General features: G+C 43.0%; 1 protein-coding gene across 1 annotated transcript in view; it reads left to right on the top strand.

The window, feature by feature from the left end:
• Nucleotides 1–10,326: 10,326 nt before the first annotated feature.
• The window catches only part of LOC149466020 (carotenoid-cleaving dioxygenase, mitochondrial-like), a 32,657-nt gene continuing 21,959 nt past the window's right edge, over nucleotides 10,327–21,024 (top strand). Inside the window, exons 1-5 of the mRNA XM_089673102.1 lie at nucleotides 10,327–10,529; nucleotides 16,054–16,265; nucleotides 16,462–16,577; nucleotides 19,471–19,573; nucleotides 20,234–20,359. Coding sequence (XP_089529228.1) covers nucleotides 16,076–16,265; nucleotides 16,462–16,577; nucleotides 19,471–19,573; nucleotides 20,234–20,359 — 535 coding nt within the window. The 5' untranslated portion in view covers nucleotides 10,327–10,529; nucleotides 16,054–16,075. The remainder of the gene's footprint in view (nucleotides 10,530–16,053; nucleotides 16,266–16,461; nucleotides 16,578–19,470; nucleotides 19,574–20,233; nucleotides 20,360–21,024) is intronic.

Here is a 21,024-nt window from a genome sequence, read left to right as displayed (position 1 = left end):
GTATGTATGTATGTATGTTATGTTTTAGGGTTATCACTTAGTCCTTCTCCTATGCTGCTGGTGGGTCAGTGACTGCATCCAGGTCTTCTAGCTGGGCTGCTCCTTCCCTGCTGCACAGGTGTTTTTCTCTCAGGGGGGTGGTGAGGGTCTGAGCTTTCATCCTTTCCAGCTCCGCTGCCTGTAGGAGAGCCCCTCTTTCCATTTGGCTCCCAGGCTCATGCCTTCAGTCTTGCATCTTCCTGTCTTCCACCTGAACTTTCCTGCAGCTGAGCAGGCTCACTTTTTTTAGGGCATGCCTGGCCCCTTGCCAAGCCTCCTGTTGGATTGGCCAGGCTCCCTCCAAAAAATGCAGATCAGCTACTCCTATCCAAAAAAACAAAAATAGACGTAATTCCGGTCGTCTTGCCATATGTCTGATGTCACTTCTGGTGAGTGGAGCGCACGCTGAGCGGTGCGTTCCAGTGGCCATTTTTTGGGATCTAGGCTGGATTCTGCTGTCTCTCTGCTCTATCTGGCTGCATTGGTGTGGGACTCCTGAATCATGCTGGTTATCTTAAGGCTGTCATGGGCTTAATAAATGTGCCTGTTATAAGCTATTGAAAAGTGAGTGGCCTGGATTTGTTTGTTTTGGTACAATATTATTGTGGCAATATTACACTATATAAGCTTTCTCTTTGGCGGTATGGTGGAGCCAACTAGGAGGATTTGGTGAGGACCTGAAAGAAGATCTATACTTGGAGGGGAGGCTATCAGTGAGCTGATGGAAAGGGGGTTTAGGATTCCCTTAAAATCCTTAAAGGCTTCTCGCTCACCAAAATCTGGTGAGTGCATTTGATGGTGTACACGGGTGAAAGGTGGAAGGCTATACACATATTTTTGAATTTTCAGCTATCTTCACAAGGGACTTTAATTTTTTCGGAAGATTTTTTGATATATACACGTATGATTTAATAATGGACACTCATATTGTGTGATTTTATTGTGGTGTGAATTGAGGTCTATGTTGCGCTGTTTGTTTATATAATTTACTCCTCATATCCACCCACTGCTTCTAGACCTTTCTCCAAAGTTCTAGAGCAGGGGGAAATTCCAGAGGGTTGATGTGCAGAGCCTCTCGGCTCTGGCCAGAGTTTGACCCTTGCTAGCTATCACATCCAGGCTGATACTTAGCCCTCCTAGCTAACAAGCTGACTAGGAGAGTGCTACACAGTTGAAAGTGGTTCTGATATCTATTAAACACGCCTAACTTGCTCGGGACAATTGTGAACTTTATAATACACTTATATCTGATTAAAAAAATACACTAATTGGCCCTCAAGTGTTATAGTAGGTTCATGCCATGCACTGGATGTGAAGACTACAACAGGAAATTAATCTGCTTCTCCAGGGCCCCATCAATATTGGACTGGTTCAGTCTGTTTATTCCAGCCTGGAGATCCTCCATATGTTGCTAGGGGTTCTTTGAGCAATGAGCAATTTCTGATTCTGAAATCGGCAACAATTGACACAAATAAATAAATAATCCTTTTATCTATCTGTATGGGGGGGGGGGGGGCGGGGGCAGTCTTTCCAATGAACAATGTGAGAACCATCCTTCCACTGACCACCAATGTAAGAAACATTTATTTCCACTGGCCACCAGTGTATCGTGGTCCTTTTCCCACTGACCACATTCTCTAATCTTTTTTTCTTTTTTAATTCTTGTATCTCAACTTACTGATCAGTCTGTGAGCTGAAGACACTGAAATTTTTACAGTGGTTCCCTGAGATATGAGTTATTTCAATAGTTCCTCTGTTAAAACTGATTTAAAGACTGGTCTAGTCTGTGGACCTGCATAGGAGGAGCGTGTTTAAGAAAAGTGGCTTGGGAATTTGGCACTCTGATTAAACTGCCTTCTACAACAATCTAGCTAAGTGCCCTATCCTCCCAGCATTGCAAGTATATAGGGGTCCTTTTTTAATGTACCTTAATTTTAAGGCCCCTTTCAGACTGACTGTCCGATCGGGTCCAGGTTTTCAGGCAGGCCCTATTGGACCATCCATAACTCTCAATGGAGCAGCGGATATGTGTCCACTTACACCTGCCGGTATCTGATCCTGTATGCTTAAAAAAAGACTGATGGGGATCCATCCATCCGGCAGATCAGATGACAGTTGGGTGAAAACTGACAGGTGGTTCGCCCCAAAGAAAACAGTGGGCTGTCATTCGCTTGCTCAGCGGGGATCAGGAGAAAGATCCCCCAACTGAGCAAGCCGATCCGCTGAAAGGGGCCTATAAAGAGAAGTTGGGATTGAGAAAAAAAAAAGAAACCTAATACTCGCCTAGGTGGATGCAGCATCGGTTTGATGCTCCGTCTGTCCCCCGCTGCCTCTAAGACTGAGAATTGAGCAATCAAAGACCACTGATCACTTGTTTCTCGGTCTTCAGTGAGCAGAGAGATGGTGGCTGTCATTTTCAGGCTCTCTGGGCTGTGGAGAGGGTGGGAGCGGCTGGCTCAGGCTTTAAGGGGCTCATTAAGAGGATGACCCAGCTGGGCAGGAATCTTGGTGGCTCCCAAACAGGGGTGGACTGACCATTTGGAAACTCGGGCACTGCCTGAGGGCCCAGGGTCAGTAGGGGGCCCCATGAGATGCCCCTGGTACTTTTTTCATAGGCTTTTTTGAGTTTGGGCAAGGACACAGGGGCCCCATGATCCCCTATTGCCCGGGGGCCCCATGAGTTGTCAGTCCGTCCCTGCTCCCAACTTTAAAGTTGGGATCTCTCCAGAGCCTGGACTGGCTCAGTGACATCAGCCAATAGGTCACAGTAGTGCAATACGAACTCCTTTTTAAGGGAGTCACTTGTTCTCTTAAGCCCTTGTGAGCCCTCTTAAGCCCCAGCTATTAAATATTGGGGGAACTGGTGTATTTGGGGGTAGCATCAGGCTGCCTTATGGGAAAAAAAAAGCCTGTTGCTACTACAACAGGTGCCAACTTCTGCTTTTTTGCTTATTTTTCTGCCTATTGTAGTGAACTGTGTGCTTGAATTTCAGACCGTGGCTTTTCTAATATCCCACCTGAATTACAGATGTTGGAACAGATTGTGAAAGTTCTATTATGAAGTTTGTGATAAAACATGACTTTTACCTAAGACTTCCTATTCTGCTCCTATTTTCTTTTTCCTTCTATTCCCCTTGTTTCTATCAGATCACCAACAGGACAGAGTGTGTGTGTTGGGGGGGGGGGGGGGGGGGTGTCCTGTGGTCTTCTAACTCTGTCACTCTGGAGATCCAGAATAGCTGGTCTTGTCCTATGCAGGCTCATTTTAAGGAGATGGTGGTTATAGTGGAAAGTACTGTCTGGTTATCGGGAGCTAAATGAGCATTATTTTTTTTATGCTTTCTGTTCTCACAGCAACTCTCTTCTGCTCATATACTGAATTTACTTTACTTCTCATACCACTGGATATGATTTCTTCCATCAGATTATTGCTTGGGGACCCTCACTCGGCCATTGGTGTCCTGTAGGATGGATTCCATTGAAACAGCGAGAGTGCAGGCTGGGGATGGGTCTGTACAGACCCAAAGAGGTTTCCTGACTGCCACACACCTCACCTGGCCATGTAGTAGAGAGGTAAAAGCAGACTGAATTAAGTCCATCAAGGCTACACCCACAACACATTTCCAGGGCTTAATCATCAATCTCCATGGCAGGGTGAAATTGTTGGGAGTGCGGCCTTATCTATCTACTACATGGCCACGTGAGGTGTTTGGTAGTCAGGAAATCTCTTCTCATTTTGATTAGATTATTTATCACTGGAGTTGGGCATGGTGTTTGAGTTGAACAGAAGTTCAGAAGTTCAACTGGAACATTGGCCGTTCGTGTGTTCGACAAACACACTAACGATAAGGATGTTTGGCAGGCTATTCACCTGCCCCACCCCACAATGCACTGTGCCCTGACAGTACATTGTGATTGGCCAAAGCAATGGACCTGACCTTTCACCAGTCACAGCACGTAACATCACAAGGACAAAGCCACCTGGTGATGTCATCACAGTATTTAAGAACTGTCAGGCTGGCACAGCTTTCAGGCGGCGGAAGCTAGTGTCAATAGTGTGGGTGTTTTTTTTTTTTTTTTTTTTTTTTTTTTTTATAAACTACTTTTTTGTGTAAATGAGTAGGGGTACCATATACCCCATACACATTCACATCGGGGGGGCCCTCTTTAAAGGGGGATTCCAGATTCCGAAAGGCCCCTTGTCCATAGACCCCCATAATCACTGGCCACAGTTGAGAAGAGGGGGAAGGGGATTTTGTGTCCAATGTGCTTTGGGGGGATCCCCCTCTGCCCCAAAGCACCCCCCCATAAGGGCATGTGGCCTAGTGTAGTTCAGAAGGGGGTGGGCCTCACTCATCGCCCCTCTTCCCTGACCTGCTGGGCTGCATGCTCATATATAAGGGTCTGGTATGGATTTCGGAGGGGGGACTCCCACAAATTTATAAAAAAAAAAAAAGTGCCGGCAAGCTTAACCATTAAATGTTTTTGCTACTAAAATACTGCATGACTTAATAATATACCTCCTCGGGTATTTTAGTAGCTGTGCAGTATCTTACCACATATTCAGAAGCGGTATGATACCACATGGTGAATTGTCCCGGTTCAGAGTTCTCGGTCAAACCTTTTTGTTAGGTTTGCATGTTCGACTGCGAACCAAAAAGGGGGGTGTTCGGCCGATCACATAAAACTTGCAACATGGTAATCATGGTCTATGAATCAGAGATCAGGATAGGCTGTACATATTTTCAAAGAACACAGGCAAGTTGGTAAACATCCACACATGATATTCCCCTAGTCATTGGAAGTGGTTGTGAAATACTATCGCTCCTTCAGGGATGATGTGCAATGTCCTTGTCAATGCCAGCCTATTACTGTCTACCTCCTTAGTATGACAAGACAAGTGACAAATATTATACGGGATTTATATAGTACCAAAAGTTTTCACAGCTCTTTACAACATGAGGGCAGACTGTACAGTTATAATATAAAAAAGAGGATTAAGGAGGCCCTGCTTATTAGAGCTTCTAACCTTTTTTACCACTTGCCCCACCCTTTCTAGATTCTAACTGGGGGAGATGAGCTGATGGAAGTGATAAATGTTTAATTGGAGGCGTGAAAGGCTTCCCTAAAGAGGGGATCACCTAAAGGCAGCTAGAGTAGGAGATAGCTGGACAGATTGAGGTAGAGAGTTCCAGAGGATGGGAGAGGTTCTGGAGAAGTCTTGGAGACTATCATGGGAGGAAGAGACAAGGGAGTTTGAGAGGAGGGGAGAGGATGGTTTGGGTGATTATTGGAGACGAGAGGTGATGTAGCTAGGGGCAGAGTTGTGGATAGCTTTGTATGTTAGTAAACATAATTATACAACTTTCCCAATCATTCCCCTGTCATCTGTATATCTCTTTATCTATCTTTGAATACCCCTTCTCACCAGACCATCTAATGAGGTACCTACTCTTAGTATTTACTAGAGGTGATCAAACTCTGGCCTGCAGAACTCCTACCTACACCTGTGGCTTCCTTCCACTAATAGTAAAGTATTCTATGGCTTTACCAACGTTGGTCTATCGTAGCAGTGGTCACATTGGACAGTGGAAACTATCCCACCCCTGACACCTTCTCATTTTGATACAACCAACTTAAATGACTAGGGAGGTATCCTCATCCTACTATAATACTAGTAAGGGATCTAAACCACTCATTTTTGTCCAAGCTGGTTGGAAGGGTGTCACCCTAACCAATCCTACGTTCACTAGACAATGGAGCCTGGTCACCGTGCACGTGGTGGTAGTCTTTAGCAAAGCTCAGTGTCTGCTTACCTATTACTGGCGCTGTCTCATACGGAGAGTCTGTACAAAGTTGCTTGAGTCTAGAAAGGGTTTCAAGTACCGGGATACACCCTTCTGGCTTGCTCACCAAACTGTTGTAAAAAAGACCTTAACCCTAGGTTCACATCTGTGCAGGTGGTGCCACTGTTGGTCCGCATGAAATTCTGTGCAGCCACACCACCCACACAAAGAAATGCGGACCCCCGGGCGGGTGCTATTTAGTTTTAATGGCACGCAACTGTACTGGGAAATGACGTTCCCTTGCAGGCTGTGTTTTCCAAAGAAGTGCAAGGACTTCTTCCCTGTGTGCCACAGGGCACGGGAGTCCATTCAAATGAATGGGTTCTCGTGCCTGTGCAAAATGTGGCCCGCACGGCCACATATATGTGAACCAGGGGTTAAGTCAGTAAAAGTAGAAAGTAATATTTTTATTGTAGTATGATCAGAGGCATGTACTATATGAAGTACATACAGCAAGTCCTACATAGAGCATTCCTGCACAGATTTAAATCTGCATACAACAGCTCTCATACTAACATTTATCTAACCTGCTATTTGCTCTTCCAATTGTCACCTGGCTATAGCAGCAAAATTGCCTAGAGAAGTTACATTATCATACTGATAATACTTCTTAAAAATATACTCTGTTGCGGTCAATTACAGCCAGTGAGGAAGGAGCGGGGGTGGGGCCAAGCCCAGTTCTGTGTCTTATGGACACTCAGTAGGGCTTGGGAGGTTCTTGAGTGCTCTCAGAACAAGTGGCTTGCTTGTTCTTGCCCTGGAATAAGAAAATTGCTACAAAAGGTGACTGCAGAGCTCAATCTCAGTCCCATGAAGACTGAGGTTGAGCTTGGCAGTCATTTCTGTAGAAGTTTGACCTATTTTGGGTCACAATCCTGCGCAAAATTTTTTTTTTTTTTTTACGGTCAGTTGACCTTGCTTTATCAGATGACTCTTTCCCAGAAACTGTACACGCCGTCATAACCTTTGATGCCATACCTCACGACACAGCAAATAGCCAACTTCAGTCAGAGGCATCAGCTAAGCAGCACCAACCATTTGCCCTCTTTGAATTTTAGTAAGCTCTGACATGACTCCTTATTACTGGCAGCGCACGCAGTGAATGATGAAAGTGAGGCAATCGGTCCCAAATACTACATGCTAAAGAAATCCTGTTCTAACCCATTACCAGTATCCAAATTCCTGATACAATATACACTTTATTAAAACCCAATTCCAGTTTTAGAATTTTTACTTTTAATTCATTGGCCAGCATGCTTAAAAACAAGGTGATGTCAGCACCAATAAAGTGTTACTGAACCCCAGACCCTGCATTCACTATATCTGGTCTCCCACAGAACACACATGGAAATGCAATTATTTTAGTGTGTGTGTGTTTTCTATCTAAATACATTTTCTCATCAGCAGTTAAAGCAGTCTTGTGACTTCTATCAGTGTCAGCCAAGCACTGGTAATGCTTGTAGGAGGAGTTTTCTTTCTGCTCTAGGAGGATACAAATCCCTGACCTCTGGACAGTGCTGATTGGCCCTTTGCTGATCACATGCACTCTCCCAAGAAAAAAAAAAAAACCTAGTAATACACACAACTGAGCATGTGCATGCCTATGGTTAAGTCTGGAGATAAATGGTGGTTGCTTGAAAAAGGGAGAAGACAGGATCAAACAGCATTTTTACACAATGCAGAGGATTAACCCCTAAGGTTCCATAGTGAGTATAACCAGCATGCTTTATTGCATATACAGACTGATGTTATGGGTTTAGTAACCCTTTAATCATTTGATTAACATTATTAAAGATTTATTTAGAGCAGAACTAAAAGCAAAGTGTTTTTTATTGAAGTTTATTGTCAAAGCTTAATTGAAGAAGCTGACGTTAGAAGCTGAATGGCTACCATGAACAGCCGCACCAGATTTTGAGCACTCCAGTTTTAGTAAATCTCTCCCAATGTGTCTGGTGGTGGTATTCCTCAGACAACCACATTTGTGTGGATACAGGAATCTGCTAGTATTCTTTTCATCCCACTGGTTTGTCTCAACCTTCTAATTCCTACTTTGTCTGGACTGATTGGTCTGTTTAAAGGAAGTTGAAAAATAACAGCAATAAATATGCAAAATGTGTCGTGCTCCACTATTCTATATTTATATTTTAGTGAAAATATATTTAATGATTGTGTATAATCCAAAATTGATTTTAGTAACGATTCCGGCTTTAAATTTTGCAATCCTGCGTGCTTATTTACAAAAACAATCATTGCGTATGGCTCAAATCGCACCGCATCCACACCGAAAAGATGCAGGACCCTTTTTTTTTTTTTTTTTTTTCTTCTTTCAGGGTGTTGTTAACTTAACATACACACCCACAGTGGTTTGCATGAATGGGGAGCGATTTGTGATGCGGTGTGGAATTCGCACAGCAACCTCTGCCAATTCTGCATCGCATTAGTGTGAACCTGGGCTAAAGCAGTAGTAAACTCTGCTTGGTCACGTTTTATCTATTGATATAAGTAGATTTACTATCTACTGGTTTATAATAAAGCATACATAGTTGGTCTGGCTGAAAAAAGACAAGTCCATCCAGTTCAACCATTAAAAAAAAGTTAATCCTATACCCACAGTTGATAGAGAGGAAGACAAAAAAAACCCCAGCAAAGCATGATCCGGCGCGCATGTGTAGCACACCCAAAGTCTGCAACTAGTAAAAGGGAAATGTCACTCCTCAGACTTTATGCACATGCCTTCATGCCCCCCCCCCTTCCTTCTGCTATAATAGACCAAGGTTTTTATTTTATTGCTTTTATCACAGGGGATATTTCGCCCTAGGACAAAATGTGCCTTGCACCTGCAGCCTCCTGGGATGTCCTCTTCACATATTCAAGGAGGGGGGCCCAAGCAGGAGCCCATTGTTGGGGGCTGTATGCATCATCATTGGCCTGGTTGCCTAAATCAGATCCAGGGGAGCAAGATGGACAGCAGATCGCTGCAGCACAACACTGGATCTGCTAAGCAGATGAATGTTTCTGAAGAGAACCCTGCATAAAATGGAGTGATGGGGGTTTAGAAAAAGCAGGTGATGAGCAAAGTTCATCTTTGTTGTTTATATGCCTCGTTATGGAAATATTCCTTTGTATCCATTTGTTGTATCAGTTTACTGATCACAGCCTCATTCATTTATTTGGTGTCACTTATTAGATACTAATCTGTTACAATGTATTTCATGTCCAGGCTTAGCTCTATGCACATTCAGTATTATGTCTCCATCTAGTGGCCAAAGAATATGATGACCCTTGTACTGAAATCATTTTGATTCTTGTCATTTTAACATTATTATATTTCTTTATGGATTGTTTTCCACGTGTAACGTTTCTTTAATTTAGTCATTTTGTAATTCCATGTGTATCTTAATTTCGCCAATATTCCTGCCTTAGTACCACTATTTATCGCTGCACTGTAAGTGCTACAAAATGGCTTGAGAAAGGGGTTGTGGCCCCAAAATACATTGTCCTAGTAATATGGACACAGAATTGGTATGCAATCTCGTGCTTGACTGATCAAACACCGCTTAGGTACATCAGGAAGCAGGTTCTTTAGGGCTCATATACATCAGGCACGTTGAGCCAGTTTTTTGGTCAATGCAGCTCAACACAAGGGCATGTAGAAAACAATTGTTTCTTATGTACCCTATTCACATCATACATGTGCAATGTGTAAAAATGCAGCACAATACACATCACCGTGTGATAATACACTTCAGGACATTGTAATGCACTACAGTGCAAATAATTGGATGAAATGTAATTTAGTGACATTAAGTAAAAAAAAAACAAAAATAAATGGAACGGCAGAATGCTTTGTAACCACACATCACACCACCCCTACGCATCATCCGTGGGCATGTGATGCTGTGCATTGAGCAGAGCCACTAGTGGGAATGAGCCCTTAGTCTATGCCTGAGGATGACCGACAACTGCAAGATCATATCCTGAGCCCTGCCACTGGCCACAGATAGGGGACTAACTCTGAAAAGGTTGTACTGAAAGCACTTTTCCCTGCTACCTCTGTTCACTTTAAAAATAGTTTATTGGAAAGAAATTCAGGCTTTTGAGGCATGAATTACAAAAAGGAAACAAAGAAAATTAGCTCATGGGCATCAAAGCCCTGACTTCGCTTGCTGCAATCCAGGTGCGTTCAACATTAGAACATTGGCGTGACATTCAGAATGAAAGGGGTTGGACCACACATTGTACAACATGTTACCACAATGCATGAATTTGAATAGACCCTCTAATATTTCTGCACCCCTCATTATTACTGTATTGTGTTAGGTATAGTAAATCATTGAGGCTCTCTGGCTATTGGGGCTGAGGTTATTTAGAGAATACAGATTCCTTAGAATGTGTCTGGCAATGTTAACATTGTTGGAATTTTTTTTTTCTCTCCTTTTTAGTCTTAAAGAATTTTTTAATCAAAGAGAGGGCACAAGTGTGCTTTTCTGACCATGAAGGCAAAGAATGTATTGCACCGTTATTTCAGACTGTAAAAGAGATTCCACAACCCATTCCAACAAACATTACTGGCACAATCCCCAAATGGATCCAGGGTAGCCTGCTGAGAAATGGACCAGGCAAATTTGAGTTTGGAGACCGCAGGTAAGATCCGTATTCTAGTTCTGTTTCTATTGCATGGCTTAGGCCATAGTTTGGACACCCCTGGCTTAGGCTGTATAATATACCGATGGTTTACATGATTAGATATACAGTATATGGCCCTATTTAAAGCTGGATTTCTGGTATGGCAATTTTTAAATAGTTACATTGGTCTGGCTTGGACCAACATAAGAATGTATGTGCCATACGTGTGATTTCCCCCAGAAATTGGAAAACCGTGTAGCAAGCACTGCTTCTACAGTTATTGCCTCTCGCTTCTGGGTCCCATGCCAAGTGACTGTGCTTCTGCCTTCTGAACACCAGGGGCGCCATTCTGAGAAGACTTTTTCTATTTTCTCAATGAATGCAAAATGTTCATTGATTGTACAAGGTGGTGACCATGATCTCACCTCTCCACCTTTCCACCTCGTCCAAAAGGAGAACACTTTACACTCATTGGGGGAAAAAGCAGAGAGTTCCCTGAATGGAACTGCGCCAAGTGAGTGACCTCCTGTGTTCACAATGCTGCAGGGCAGCCATTCAATACAGAACTTGGAAGCTAGTGGTGAGTCTGCTACAGTGATCTCCAGTTTCCATGTGGATCCCAATGGTGGTATTATTTATTATCAATTTTATGCAGTGCTTTACATATATATTGTACATTCACATCAGTCCCTAACCCTCAAGGAGCGTACAATCTAAGGTCCCTAATTCACATTCATACATACTAGGGTCAATTTAGACCGGATCCAGTTCACCTACCAGCATGTACTTGGAGTGTGGGAGGAAACCGGAGTACCCGGAGGAAACCCGCACAGGGAGAACATGCAAACTCCAGGCAGGTAGTGCCGTATGGCACATACAGTGGGGCAAAAAAGTATTTAGTCAGCCACCAATTGTGCAAGTTCTCCCACTTAAAAAGATGAGAGGCCTGTAATTGGCATCATAGGTAGACCTCAACGATGAGAGACAAAATGAGAAAAATCCAGACAATCACATGTCTAATTTGGAAAGAATTTATTTGCAAATTATTTTGGAAAATAAGTATTTGGTCAATATCAAAAGTTCATCTCAATACTTTGTTATATATCCTTTGTTGGCAATGACAGAGGTCAAACATTTCCTGTAATTCTTCACAAGGTTGGCACATACTGTTGCTGGTATGTTGGCCCATTCCTCCATGCAGATCTCCTCTAGAGCAGTGATGTTTTGGGGCTGTCGCTGGGCAACACTGACTTTCAACTCCATCCAAAGGTTTTCTATGGGGTTGAGATCTGGAGACTGGCTAGGCCACTCCAGGACCTTGAAATGCTTCTTAGGAAGCCACTCCTTCGTTGCCCGGCGGTATGTTTGGGATCGTCATGTTGGAAGACCCAGCCACGTTTCATCTTCAATGCCCTTGCTGATGGAAGGAGGTTTGCACTCCAAAATCTCACGATACATGGCCCCATTCATTCTGTCCTGTACATGGATCAGTTGTCCTGGTCCCTTTGCGGAGAAACAGCCCCAAAGTATGATGTTGCCACCCCCATGCTTCACAGTAGGTATGGTGTTCTTTGGATGCAACTCAGCATTCTCTCTCCTCCAAACAAGACGAGTTGTGTTTCTACCAAACAGTTCTATTTTGGTTTCATCTGACCATATGACATCCTCCCAATCCTCTTCTGGATCATCCAAATGCGCTCTAGCAAACTTCAGACTGGCCTGGACATGTACTGACTTAAGCAGGGGGACATGTCTGGCACTGCAGGATCTGAGTCCCTGGCGGCGTAGTGTGTTACTGATGGTAGCCTTTGTTACGTTGGTCCCAGCTCTCTGCAGGTCATTCACTAGGTCCCCCGTGTGGTCCTGGGATTTTTGCTCACTGTTCTTGTGATCATTTTGACCTCACGGGGTGAGATCTTGCGTGGAGCCCCAGATCGAGGGAGATTATCAGTGGTCTTGTAGGTCTTCTATTTTCTAATTATTGCTCCCACAGTTGATTTGTTCACACCAAGCTGCTTGCCTATTGCAGATTCAGTCTTCCCAGCCTGGTGCAAGTCTACAATTTTTTGTTTCTGGTGTCCTTCGACAGCTCTTCGGTCTTCACCATAGTGGAGTTTGGAGTGTGACTGTTTGAACTTGTTATCAGTATAAAAGACACCTGTACACAACCTCAAACAGGTGCCATTGATACAGGTAATGAGTGCAGGTCAGAGGAGCTTGTTAAAGAAGGTACAGGTCTGTGAGAGCCAGAAATCTTGCTTGTTTGTAGGTGACCAAATACTTATTTTCCATCATAATTTGCAAATAAATTCTTTCCAAATCAGCCAATGTGATTGTCTGGATTTTTTTTTTTTCTCATTTTGTCTCTCATAGTTGAGGTCTACCTATGATGCCAATTACAGGCCTCTCATCTTTGTAAGTGGGAGAACTTGCACAATTAGTGGCTGACTAAATACTTTTTTGCTCCACTGTACATACTTGTATTGGTCCAAGCTGGGCCAATGTAACTACAGTATGTAAAAATGGCAATACTTAGAATTTTTAGCTTTAACAAAATATAAATAAGTCATAATATGCAACATAAACCAAACAGCAGTCAGTTGCATTTCATGTCACTCTTATCAGATCACTGACAAATGCACTCTTCTATTTAGTTCACATTGCTATTATTCTTTCTCAGGAGAACATATATACCCAAATGTTACAGTGCTTTTCCAAGTAACTAAGTGTCCCCGCAGAAAGCCAAAAGTGGAATATATTGTGCTTAATTGTGAAGATAAATGTAACATAACTGCTATACCAGTACTATATTAAAATCAGAGGAAGTCTAAGATTTCCAGATCGATCACTTTCGGCTTTTATTGGGTAAAGCAGAAAAGCCTAAATCTAGGAGTTTTGACCCCCTGGAATGGGCTGCAGTCCTCTGGGACCTAGCCCCCCCCCTCCCCCTCCCAAAAAAGGTGGCAAAAGTGGCAGCGGCAGGGGGGAGGATGCAAAAAAGTGGTGCTTCCTCTTTTGGGTGGAATTCTGCTTTAAAGTAATCGATCTATCCTATCTATCGCTGTGCTCAGGTTTTATATACTCTGGCAGAAATTGTGAAATTTTGGCATTGATATTGAAAATGACCATGACAAAAAATGCTTTTATTGAAGGATGATCATGCGAAGCCATTTATTATCAAATAGTTGTTTTGGCTCCTTTTTTAAATCGTAATGCTAACCGAAATCACTCAAATGGCCCGGATCAGAAGTATCCCTCCCCTGGAATGTTTGGCCTTGGTACAGACACACAAGGTGACACACACGGGTTAAAATGCCAATTAGAGGTTAATGTTCCACATCTGTGGCTTTTTAAATTGCAGTTAGTGTCCGTGTATAAATAGTCAATGAGTTTGTTAGCTCTTATGTGGAAGCACTGACTAGGCTAGATACTGAGCCATGGGGGATCAGAAAAGAACTGTCAAGTCCTGCGCAAAGTCCTCCACTGTCCAAGCACAGGTTTGAAATATTCTTTTACTAAAAGTAGGCCATCCACCTGACTATGCTGTGTGAGGTTGCTGTGTAAATTGTAGGCCTGGATGGACAGGAATACAAATCCTCTAGCACAGCGGTTCTCAACCTGGTGGTCACACGACCATTTCCCAGGGGTCGCCTAAGGCCATCGGAAAACACATTTCCGATGGTCTTAGGAACCGAGACACCGCTCCTCTGACTCAGTCGATGTGTGGGCGGGATGACACGCTGCCCTGTCACCTGGCCACACCTCCGGGATCCCTCAACTCCGCCTCCTCGCCGCTGATTGGCCACCGGAACTGTAGCTCAGGAGAGGCACACAGGCGGCCAATCACCGGTGAGGAGGTGGAGCTTGGAGAGGAGGAGCCGAGCGGCAGCGCGCATAGATCTAAGAAGATCGAGGGAACTGCCGGAGTAAGTGAAGAGGAGAGCGGCCAGAGAAGGAAGACAGCTGACAGGTAAGTGAGAGAGCGAGCCCAGGCTGGAGCAGGGGTCAGCAAAGTAAGTATCATTAATGTCAGTGGGAGGAATAGTGCCCCATCATTTGTGTGACTAATACCAACAATGGGGCACTATTCCTCCCACTGACGCCAATGATGGGGCACTATTTCCTCCCCCCCCCCCCCCCCCCCCGCACTGGCACCAATGATGGGGCACTATTCCTCCCCCCCCCCCCCCCCCCACTGACACCAATGATGGGGCACTATTCCTCCCCCCACCTGACACCAATGATGGGGCAATATTCCTCCCCCCCCACCTGACACCAACGATGGGGCACTATTCCTCCCCCCACCTACCTGACACCAACGGTGGGGCACTATTCCTCCCCCCACCTACCTGACACCAACGGTGGGGCACTATTCCTCCCCCCACCTACCTGACACCAACGGTGGGGCACTATTCCTCCCCCCACCTACCTGACACCAACGGTGGGGCACTATTCCTCCCCCCACCTACCTGACACCAACGGTGGGGCACTATTCCTCCCCCCACCTACCTGACACCAACGGTGGGGCACTATTCCTCCCCCCACCTACCTGACACCAACGGTGGGGCACTATTCCTCCCCCCACCTACCTGACACCAACGGTGGGGCACTATTCCTCCCCCCACCTACCTGACACCAACGGTGGGGCACTATTCCATCCCCCCCCCCCCCCCCGAAAAATTACAGTTATGAAGTAGCAACGAAAATAATTTTATGGTTGGGGGTCAGCACAACATGAGGAACTGTATTAAGGGGTCGCGGCATTAGAAAGGTTGAGAACCACTGCTCTAGCAGGTATAACAGCTGGACGTACAAAGAATGTGCTACTCCTTGGACTTAGAATTCAAGAATAATTGCTAAGAGTCAAACCAGATCCATTTCTATGTACAGCATCCAGTAAATACTCGCACAGGTGCTGCTCTGCACAGTCCTCAAGAGAATGCAGCTTAGCATTCAGTCCCAAGAGAACGCTAGTTAAAAGTTGTTTTTTCAACATTGATCGTGAAAGTATGCATTTTTAAATCGTGAAATAGTTGTTAGCCTCTTTCTTGTTTGGTATTATCTGTGGGATGCCATATATCGCATTGTCTTCCTGCATCACTATACATGTAGCCCCCCTCCAAGGACAGTACTGATGCTTGCTTATTCTCAGCACATGGGATAATATATACATGTAGCTGCTGCTTTCTAACACTCGGGTACTTACCAGTGCTTGGGGTCCAGGGCTGTCTTCCTGCAGCTAGTTCTTCTTACGGCTGTGGTCTCCACTGGGTAGCAACATCTTCAATATGGGAGCTCACTGCACATACACAAGCTTTGCCAATGTCCTGCAGCTTCCTGTGACATAGGACATATCCTAGAGGGCTGCAGAAGAGGCAAGGGACATAATCCTCATATCTTCTGACTGCAGAAGTGGGAGCAAGTATATTATATTTTTTATTTTTATTATTTTTTATTTTATTTCTAAAAAAACAAAACTGTGGGCCAATGTTGACATTGCTTTTAAATGCGCATAATTATTTATTTATTTTTGTTTCCCTAGTTTTAACCACTGGTTCGATGGCATGGCCCTCATGCACAAATTTACAATTGTAGATGGAAATGTAACTTACATGAGCAAGTTCCTCCAAAGCAACGCGTACATGTCCAATGAAAGTGAGGACAGGATTGTGGTGTCTGAATTCGGAACTTTGGCCACACCAGACCCCTGTAAGAGTTTGTTTCAGCGCTTCATATCCACATTTGAGCTGCCAGGTACAGTAATGGATGTTCTTAATATTTGTTACTATGTGTATATCCACTTGCCCTCTTGAAAATGTACCCCCCCTTTCATGACTAGGCCATTTTTTTTTTTTTTTTTTGCTATGCAGTATCTGCATTACTTTAACTAACAATTGCGTGGTCATGCAACACTGTACCCAAATAAAGGTTGTTATTTTTCTATCTTTAGAGCAAACTGACAATGGATCTGTAAACTTTGTAAAATACAAAAAGGATTATTGTGTCAGCATAGAGACAAACTTGATGCACAAGGTGGACCCAGCAACGCTGCAGACAAAAGAAGAGGTGACTGATTTATTTTATTTATGTGTTAGAGATAGATATATATAGATATACATCTATACTGTATTTGTCAAACATGCAGTAGAGCAGGGGTAGGCAACCTTTTGAGAGGTGGAGATCTACCTGAACAACATGAAAGATCAAAGATCACCAGGGTTTGAATCCATTATATTAAAAAAAAAAAAAAAAAACTAGCAAGGTCTAACTAAATGGCAAGGGAAATTTAGACAAATATAATAAAACAAATGCCACTGTAAAAATAAACTTGACCTACCTTTTTAAAAATGGAAAATGTCAGTCATTAGGGCAGTGAACGATGTCGTTAGGGAAGAGGTTGTTGTCAGAGCAGTGGATGATGTCAGTAGGGTAGAGGTTGATGTCATGTCAGTAGGGCAGTGAATGGTGTTGGTAGTTTGTTTATTTTTTCCATTTTATTTTTTAATATAATTCACAATTTTTTCTTTAGGAACCCTGTTGAAATGGAGCACTTGGGGGAGGGACCAGGCAGCAGAAAAAAGGAGGAACAAGGATGGGAGGGGCAGCAGGGGAGGTGTACAACCAGGGATTCTGGGATTTTTACACACAACCACCTCTAGGGTTTGCAGAGAATGGTCTGAGAGTATCCAGTAGATCAGCAGTATTTTAAAATACTACTCAGACCAGCCTGTCTGGCACCAACACCAATTGATACCCCTTTTTTGGGAAAACAGCTACCCCCCCCCCCCCCCACCTCTTCCAATGTGGGTTTCTGCGCTTAATGATATGCATATGGAAGAAATGTTGGTATCTGCCAATGATACCTACAATAAACACAAGTTACTATGGTCGGTCTGGTTCCATTTCTCCTCTTCTGACGCTCCAAGAATTGTGTTCTCCCATGGTGTCCTAATGGAGTTGAGTCTTGACTGTACGGTCCACTGCGTTGCAACCACCAGTTTGTCCTTACTGCCCATGTCTGGCTGAGAGCCGCTGGGTTTCGCCGATGCGATCCCGGTGGTGGACCACTTTTTGATTCTGCCCCTTGCCTCCTGACCCCTCCTTTTTCCTTTACATTTTAACACTATATTCTTTTTTTCTGTACGCATCTTTTACAAATCTTGGGTTTGTATATTGAATTATGCGGAGGTATTTCTTTAGTTCCCCTTGTCTAATCCATTCTTTTTCCGCTACACAGAATTTAAGTGTTCTTGCATGGCAAGACCACTTACTGTTCTCTCACATATATATTCTTATTATAGCCAAATTTACCACCCTAACTCCTCCCATAGTTTTTACACTACATAGACAGGAATATACCGTAACGTGCGGATTGTTCCCGATTGGTGTGCTATTACTTTGTGGAACGTTTTGCCAAATGGTTCACAAAATATCGGCGTTTTTGTGGTGAAATTGGTCCCATAGGAATGAATGGCGGAATGTTAAATAGAGTGGGAGCTGACAAAAGCTAGAGTGTGAGCTGAAAAATCAGGACATGATTTCTAAACTGCCATCACTCCATTTTCAAGCCCACCTACACAAATCTTATATCAAAACGTTCAGCTATCCCTGCTGGCACTAAAAATGTCCATGGCTAAGCCATAGTCCTAATAGTTTTCACAATATGACCATTTGTTTGCAACTCACACCGCCCATTGACATTCATTGAAACTCCACTCTAGCCACCTCAGATTTGAAGGGCAATTTCTAAACTGAAATATTAAAAATGAAGGCAGTGTCGCAGAGAATTACTATGCATCAAAATGTAGGTCTGGGTCTTGTGATTCTCACAATAAAAAGCTCTTTGCTGTAGGATTTATAGTTTTTAAAACTACGACCATTTGAAGACACCAGTGAAGTGAGCAATTTGGAGCAGTTTGTTTTTAACCGCTCTTCTCTGCCCTATTTTGAAATCTAATTTTGAATTTGTGACAGTTTAGCCGGCTTCTGGTTAAAGGTTTGGAAATAAGTTTTCTACAGTAGAGAGTATTTGAGCTGTTTAAACTAGCTACATTTATGAAAAGAAATTGGCGCTGTGTGAATATCTTCATGCCAACTAAAGGAAAGATCTAAAGCTGCAAAGATACGCTGGACTAAACTGGACCTTTCAGACCCACGCTTTTGGGATCTGGAGCCCCACAGCAGCGTAGTGGAAATGGAGGTTTGTGACTCTGCCCACTCCATAAAGTTACTCTGCCCAGTCCAACTTTTTCAGTTACTCCACCCACTCCAGTTGTAGACTACTGGTGGAGGCAAGAACACTTCACACAATTTTCCCAGAAATTGTAGCTTTTCTAGTTATTCCTGCATGGCAAGACCACTTACTGTTATCTCACATATATATTCTTATAGCCAAATTTACCACCCTAACTCCTCCCACAGTTTTTACACTACATAGACAGTAATATACCGAAACATGCAGATTGTTCCCGATTTGGTGTGCTATTACTTTGTGGAACGTTTCGCCAAATGGTTCACGAAATATCGGCGTTTTTGTGTTTTTAAAATTGGACCCATAGGAATGAATGGCGGAATGTTCAAAACTATAGTGGGTAGAGTGGGACTGCCCAGTCCAACCTTTTTCAGTTACTCAAGCCACTCCACCCAGTTACTCCGCCCACTCCAGTTGTAGACTACTGGAGGCAAGAACACTTCACACAATTTCCCCAGAAATTGTAGCTTTTCTAGTTTATATTACTCTCCTGGATCATCCTCCCATTAAAGATTTCTGTACATTTCCTTGTATAATCACCATCTTATTTTTTGTTGTGTAAAATTTGATGTTAAGATGCAATAAAGACAAATTTGCCTTGTAAAAAGATTTTAATGCTACTTTCTGTAATGTTGTGAATACAAATAGGATATTAAAATGATCCTAGACCTAACAGTGAGACTATGAACCCTCACCATTTTATTTCAGGTTGACTGGACAAAATATATTGCTGTGAATGGGGCAACAGCTCACCCTCACTATGATCCATGTGGTACGACATACAATATGGGGAATTCCTATGGAATGTATGGTAAGGAAAGCAACAACTTTTATATTACATGCACAAACATCAACTTTATAAATTTTCCTGTCTGTGAAGCCTTGCATTGGAGATACATATATAAATCTCTTCCCTTAAGAGCCACCAGCCATGCAAAGTGTCGGCATGGGTGGTGGCTCTTAAGCATGGCTGTCACTGACCACTCTAGTCCCCACTGAAGATCAGAAAACCAGAGGTTCCTGATAAAGTGATCACTGTGACCACAAGGACATGCAATCTGTAGCTTTACTGACAAATTTAGCATCCAGCTCTAAGATATACATTGCCACCTTCAGGCTGCAGTGGGATCTACACTATCTTTTTAATGGGGTAATTGTCAAATACAATTACAATATTGAAAACTGGTACAATATTTTAAAAATAAAATGTGTTAAAAAAAATCTGCAATAGAAAAAAAGAGTATTTATTCAAAATTTGTACCAATAAAACCTTTTTTGTATGGCTTTTAAAATATCAAATTATCTAGGTAGGATAATTAGTCAGTTATTGTCAAGTTAACCAATGCATGCTGACATGGCTAAATTTGACTTGGGCATCCTACCATTAATCTCAGGATTAAAAATATGCAATTCAAATACAAGGTCCTTTTTGATACATTTGTATTCTATAATTCATATGTACATTTTGCAGGGACCTTTTACAATATTGTTAAGGTGCCTCCTCAGGAATCAGATGAAGGAATACTACAAGGGGCAGAGGTCATTTGCTCAATACCTGCAGTGGACAATTGGAACCCCTGTTATTACCATAGTTTTGGTACGTATCTTGCGTAAGGAAAACTATAATGGTTAACAGTCAATTTTATTTCTGTTTTGAAACTGATGTTTTATATCTACTTATCTTATTTAACATAGCTTTTCAAATTTTGATTTTGCAATGATCTTGAATGTAAGGAACCTGTGGTACCATGCAGTGTATATATACGATAAACTGGGGTAGGATTTCATGGATAATGGTATCTGGCACTGAAAGGAAATTCCTTTCTATGAATTGATCAAACTATTTTCCTAGTCCGATTTTGTATGGCCCTACATTTGTGTGTTACATACAAATTGTGTACATACAGAATGAAGGAGTTAAGTATGAAACTAGGAATAGATACAGTAGGTGAGTTAAAAAAAATAGGGAAAAGGAGTGCGCCTCGGCTTCAGGGGGTTAGGAGTCTAGGGGAAAGCTCTTGTTCTAAATCAGTGGCCCTTTTCATGTATTTGTCCAGCCCTTGGGGCACTATTCTTCCCACTGACACCAACAAGGAGGCACCATTCCTCTCACTGACACCAACTATTGGGCAATTTTCTTTCCACTGGAACCAATGATGGGACACTTTTTCCTCCTGACACCAGCAAGGGGACATAATTCCTCTCACTGATATATAAACAAATTAGGCACTATTCCTCCAAATAATACCAATGATTAGGCAC

This window comes from Staurois parvus, unplaced genomic scaffold (genome assembly GCF_062004578.1).
Source record: "Staurois parvus isolate SC_StPar_1 unplaced genomic scaffold, SC_StPar_1.0 ptg000135l, whole genome shotgun sequence".
Taxonomy (NCBI): domain Eukaryota; kingdom Metazoa; phylum Chordata; class Amphibia; order Anura; family Ranidae; genus Staurois; species Staurois parvus.
The sequence above is the reverse complement of the archived record's forward strand: the minus strand, read 5'-3'. Positions and strand labels throughout refer to the sequence as shown.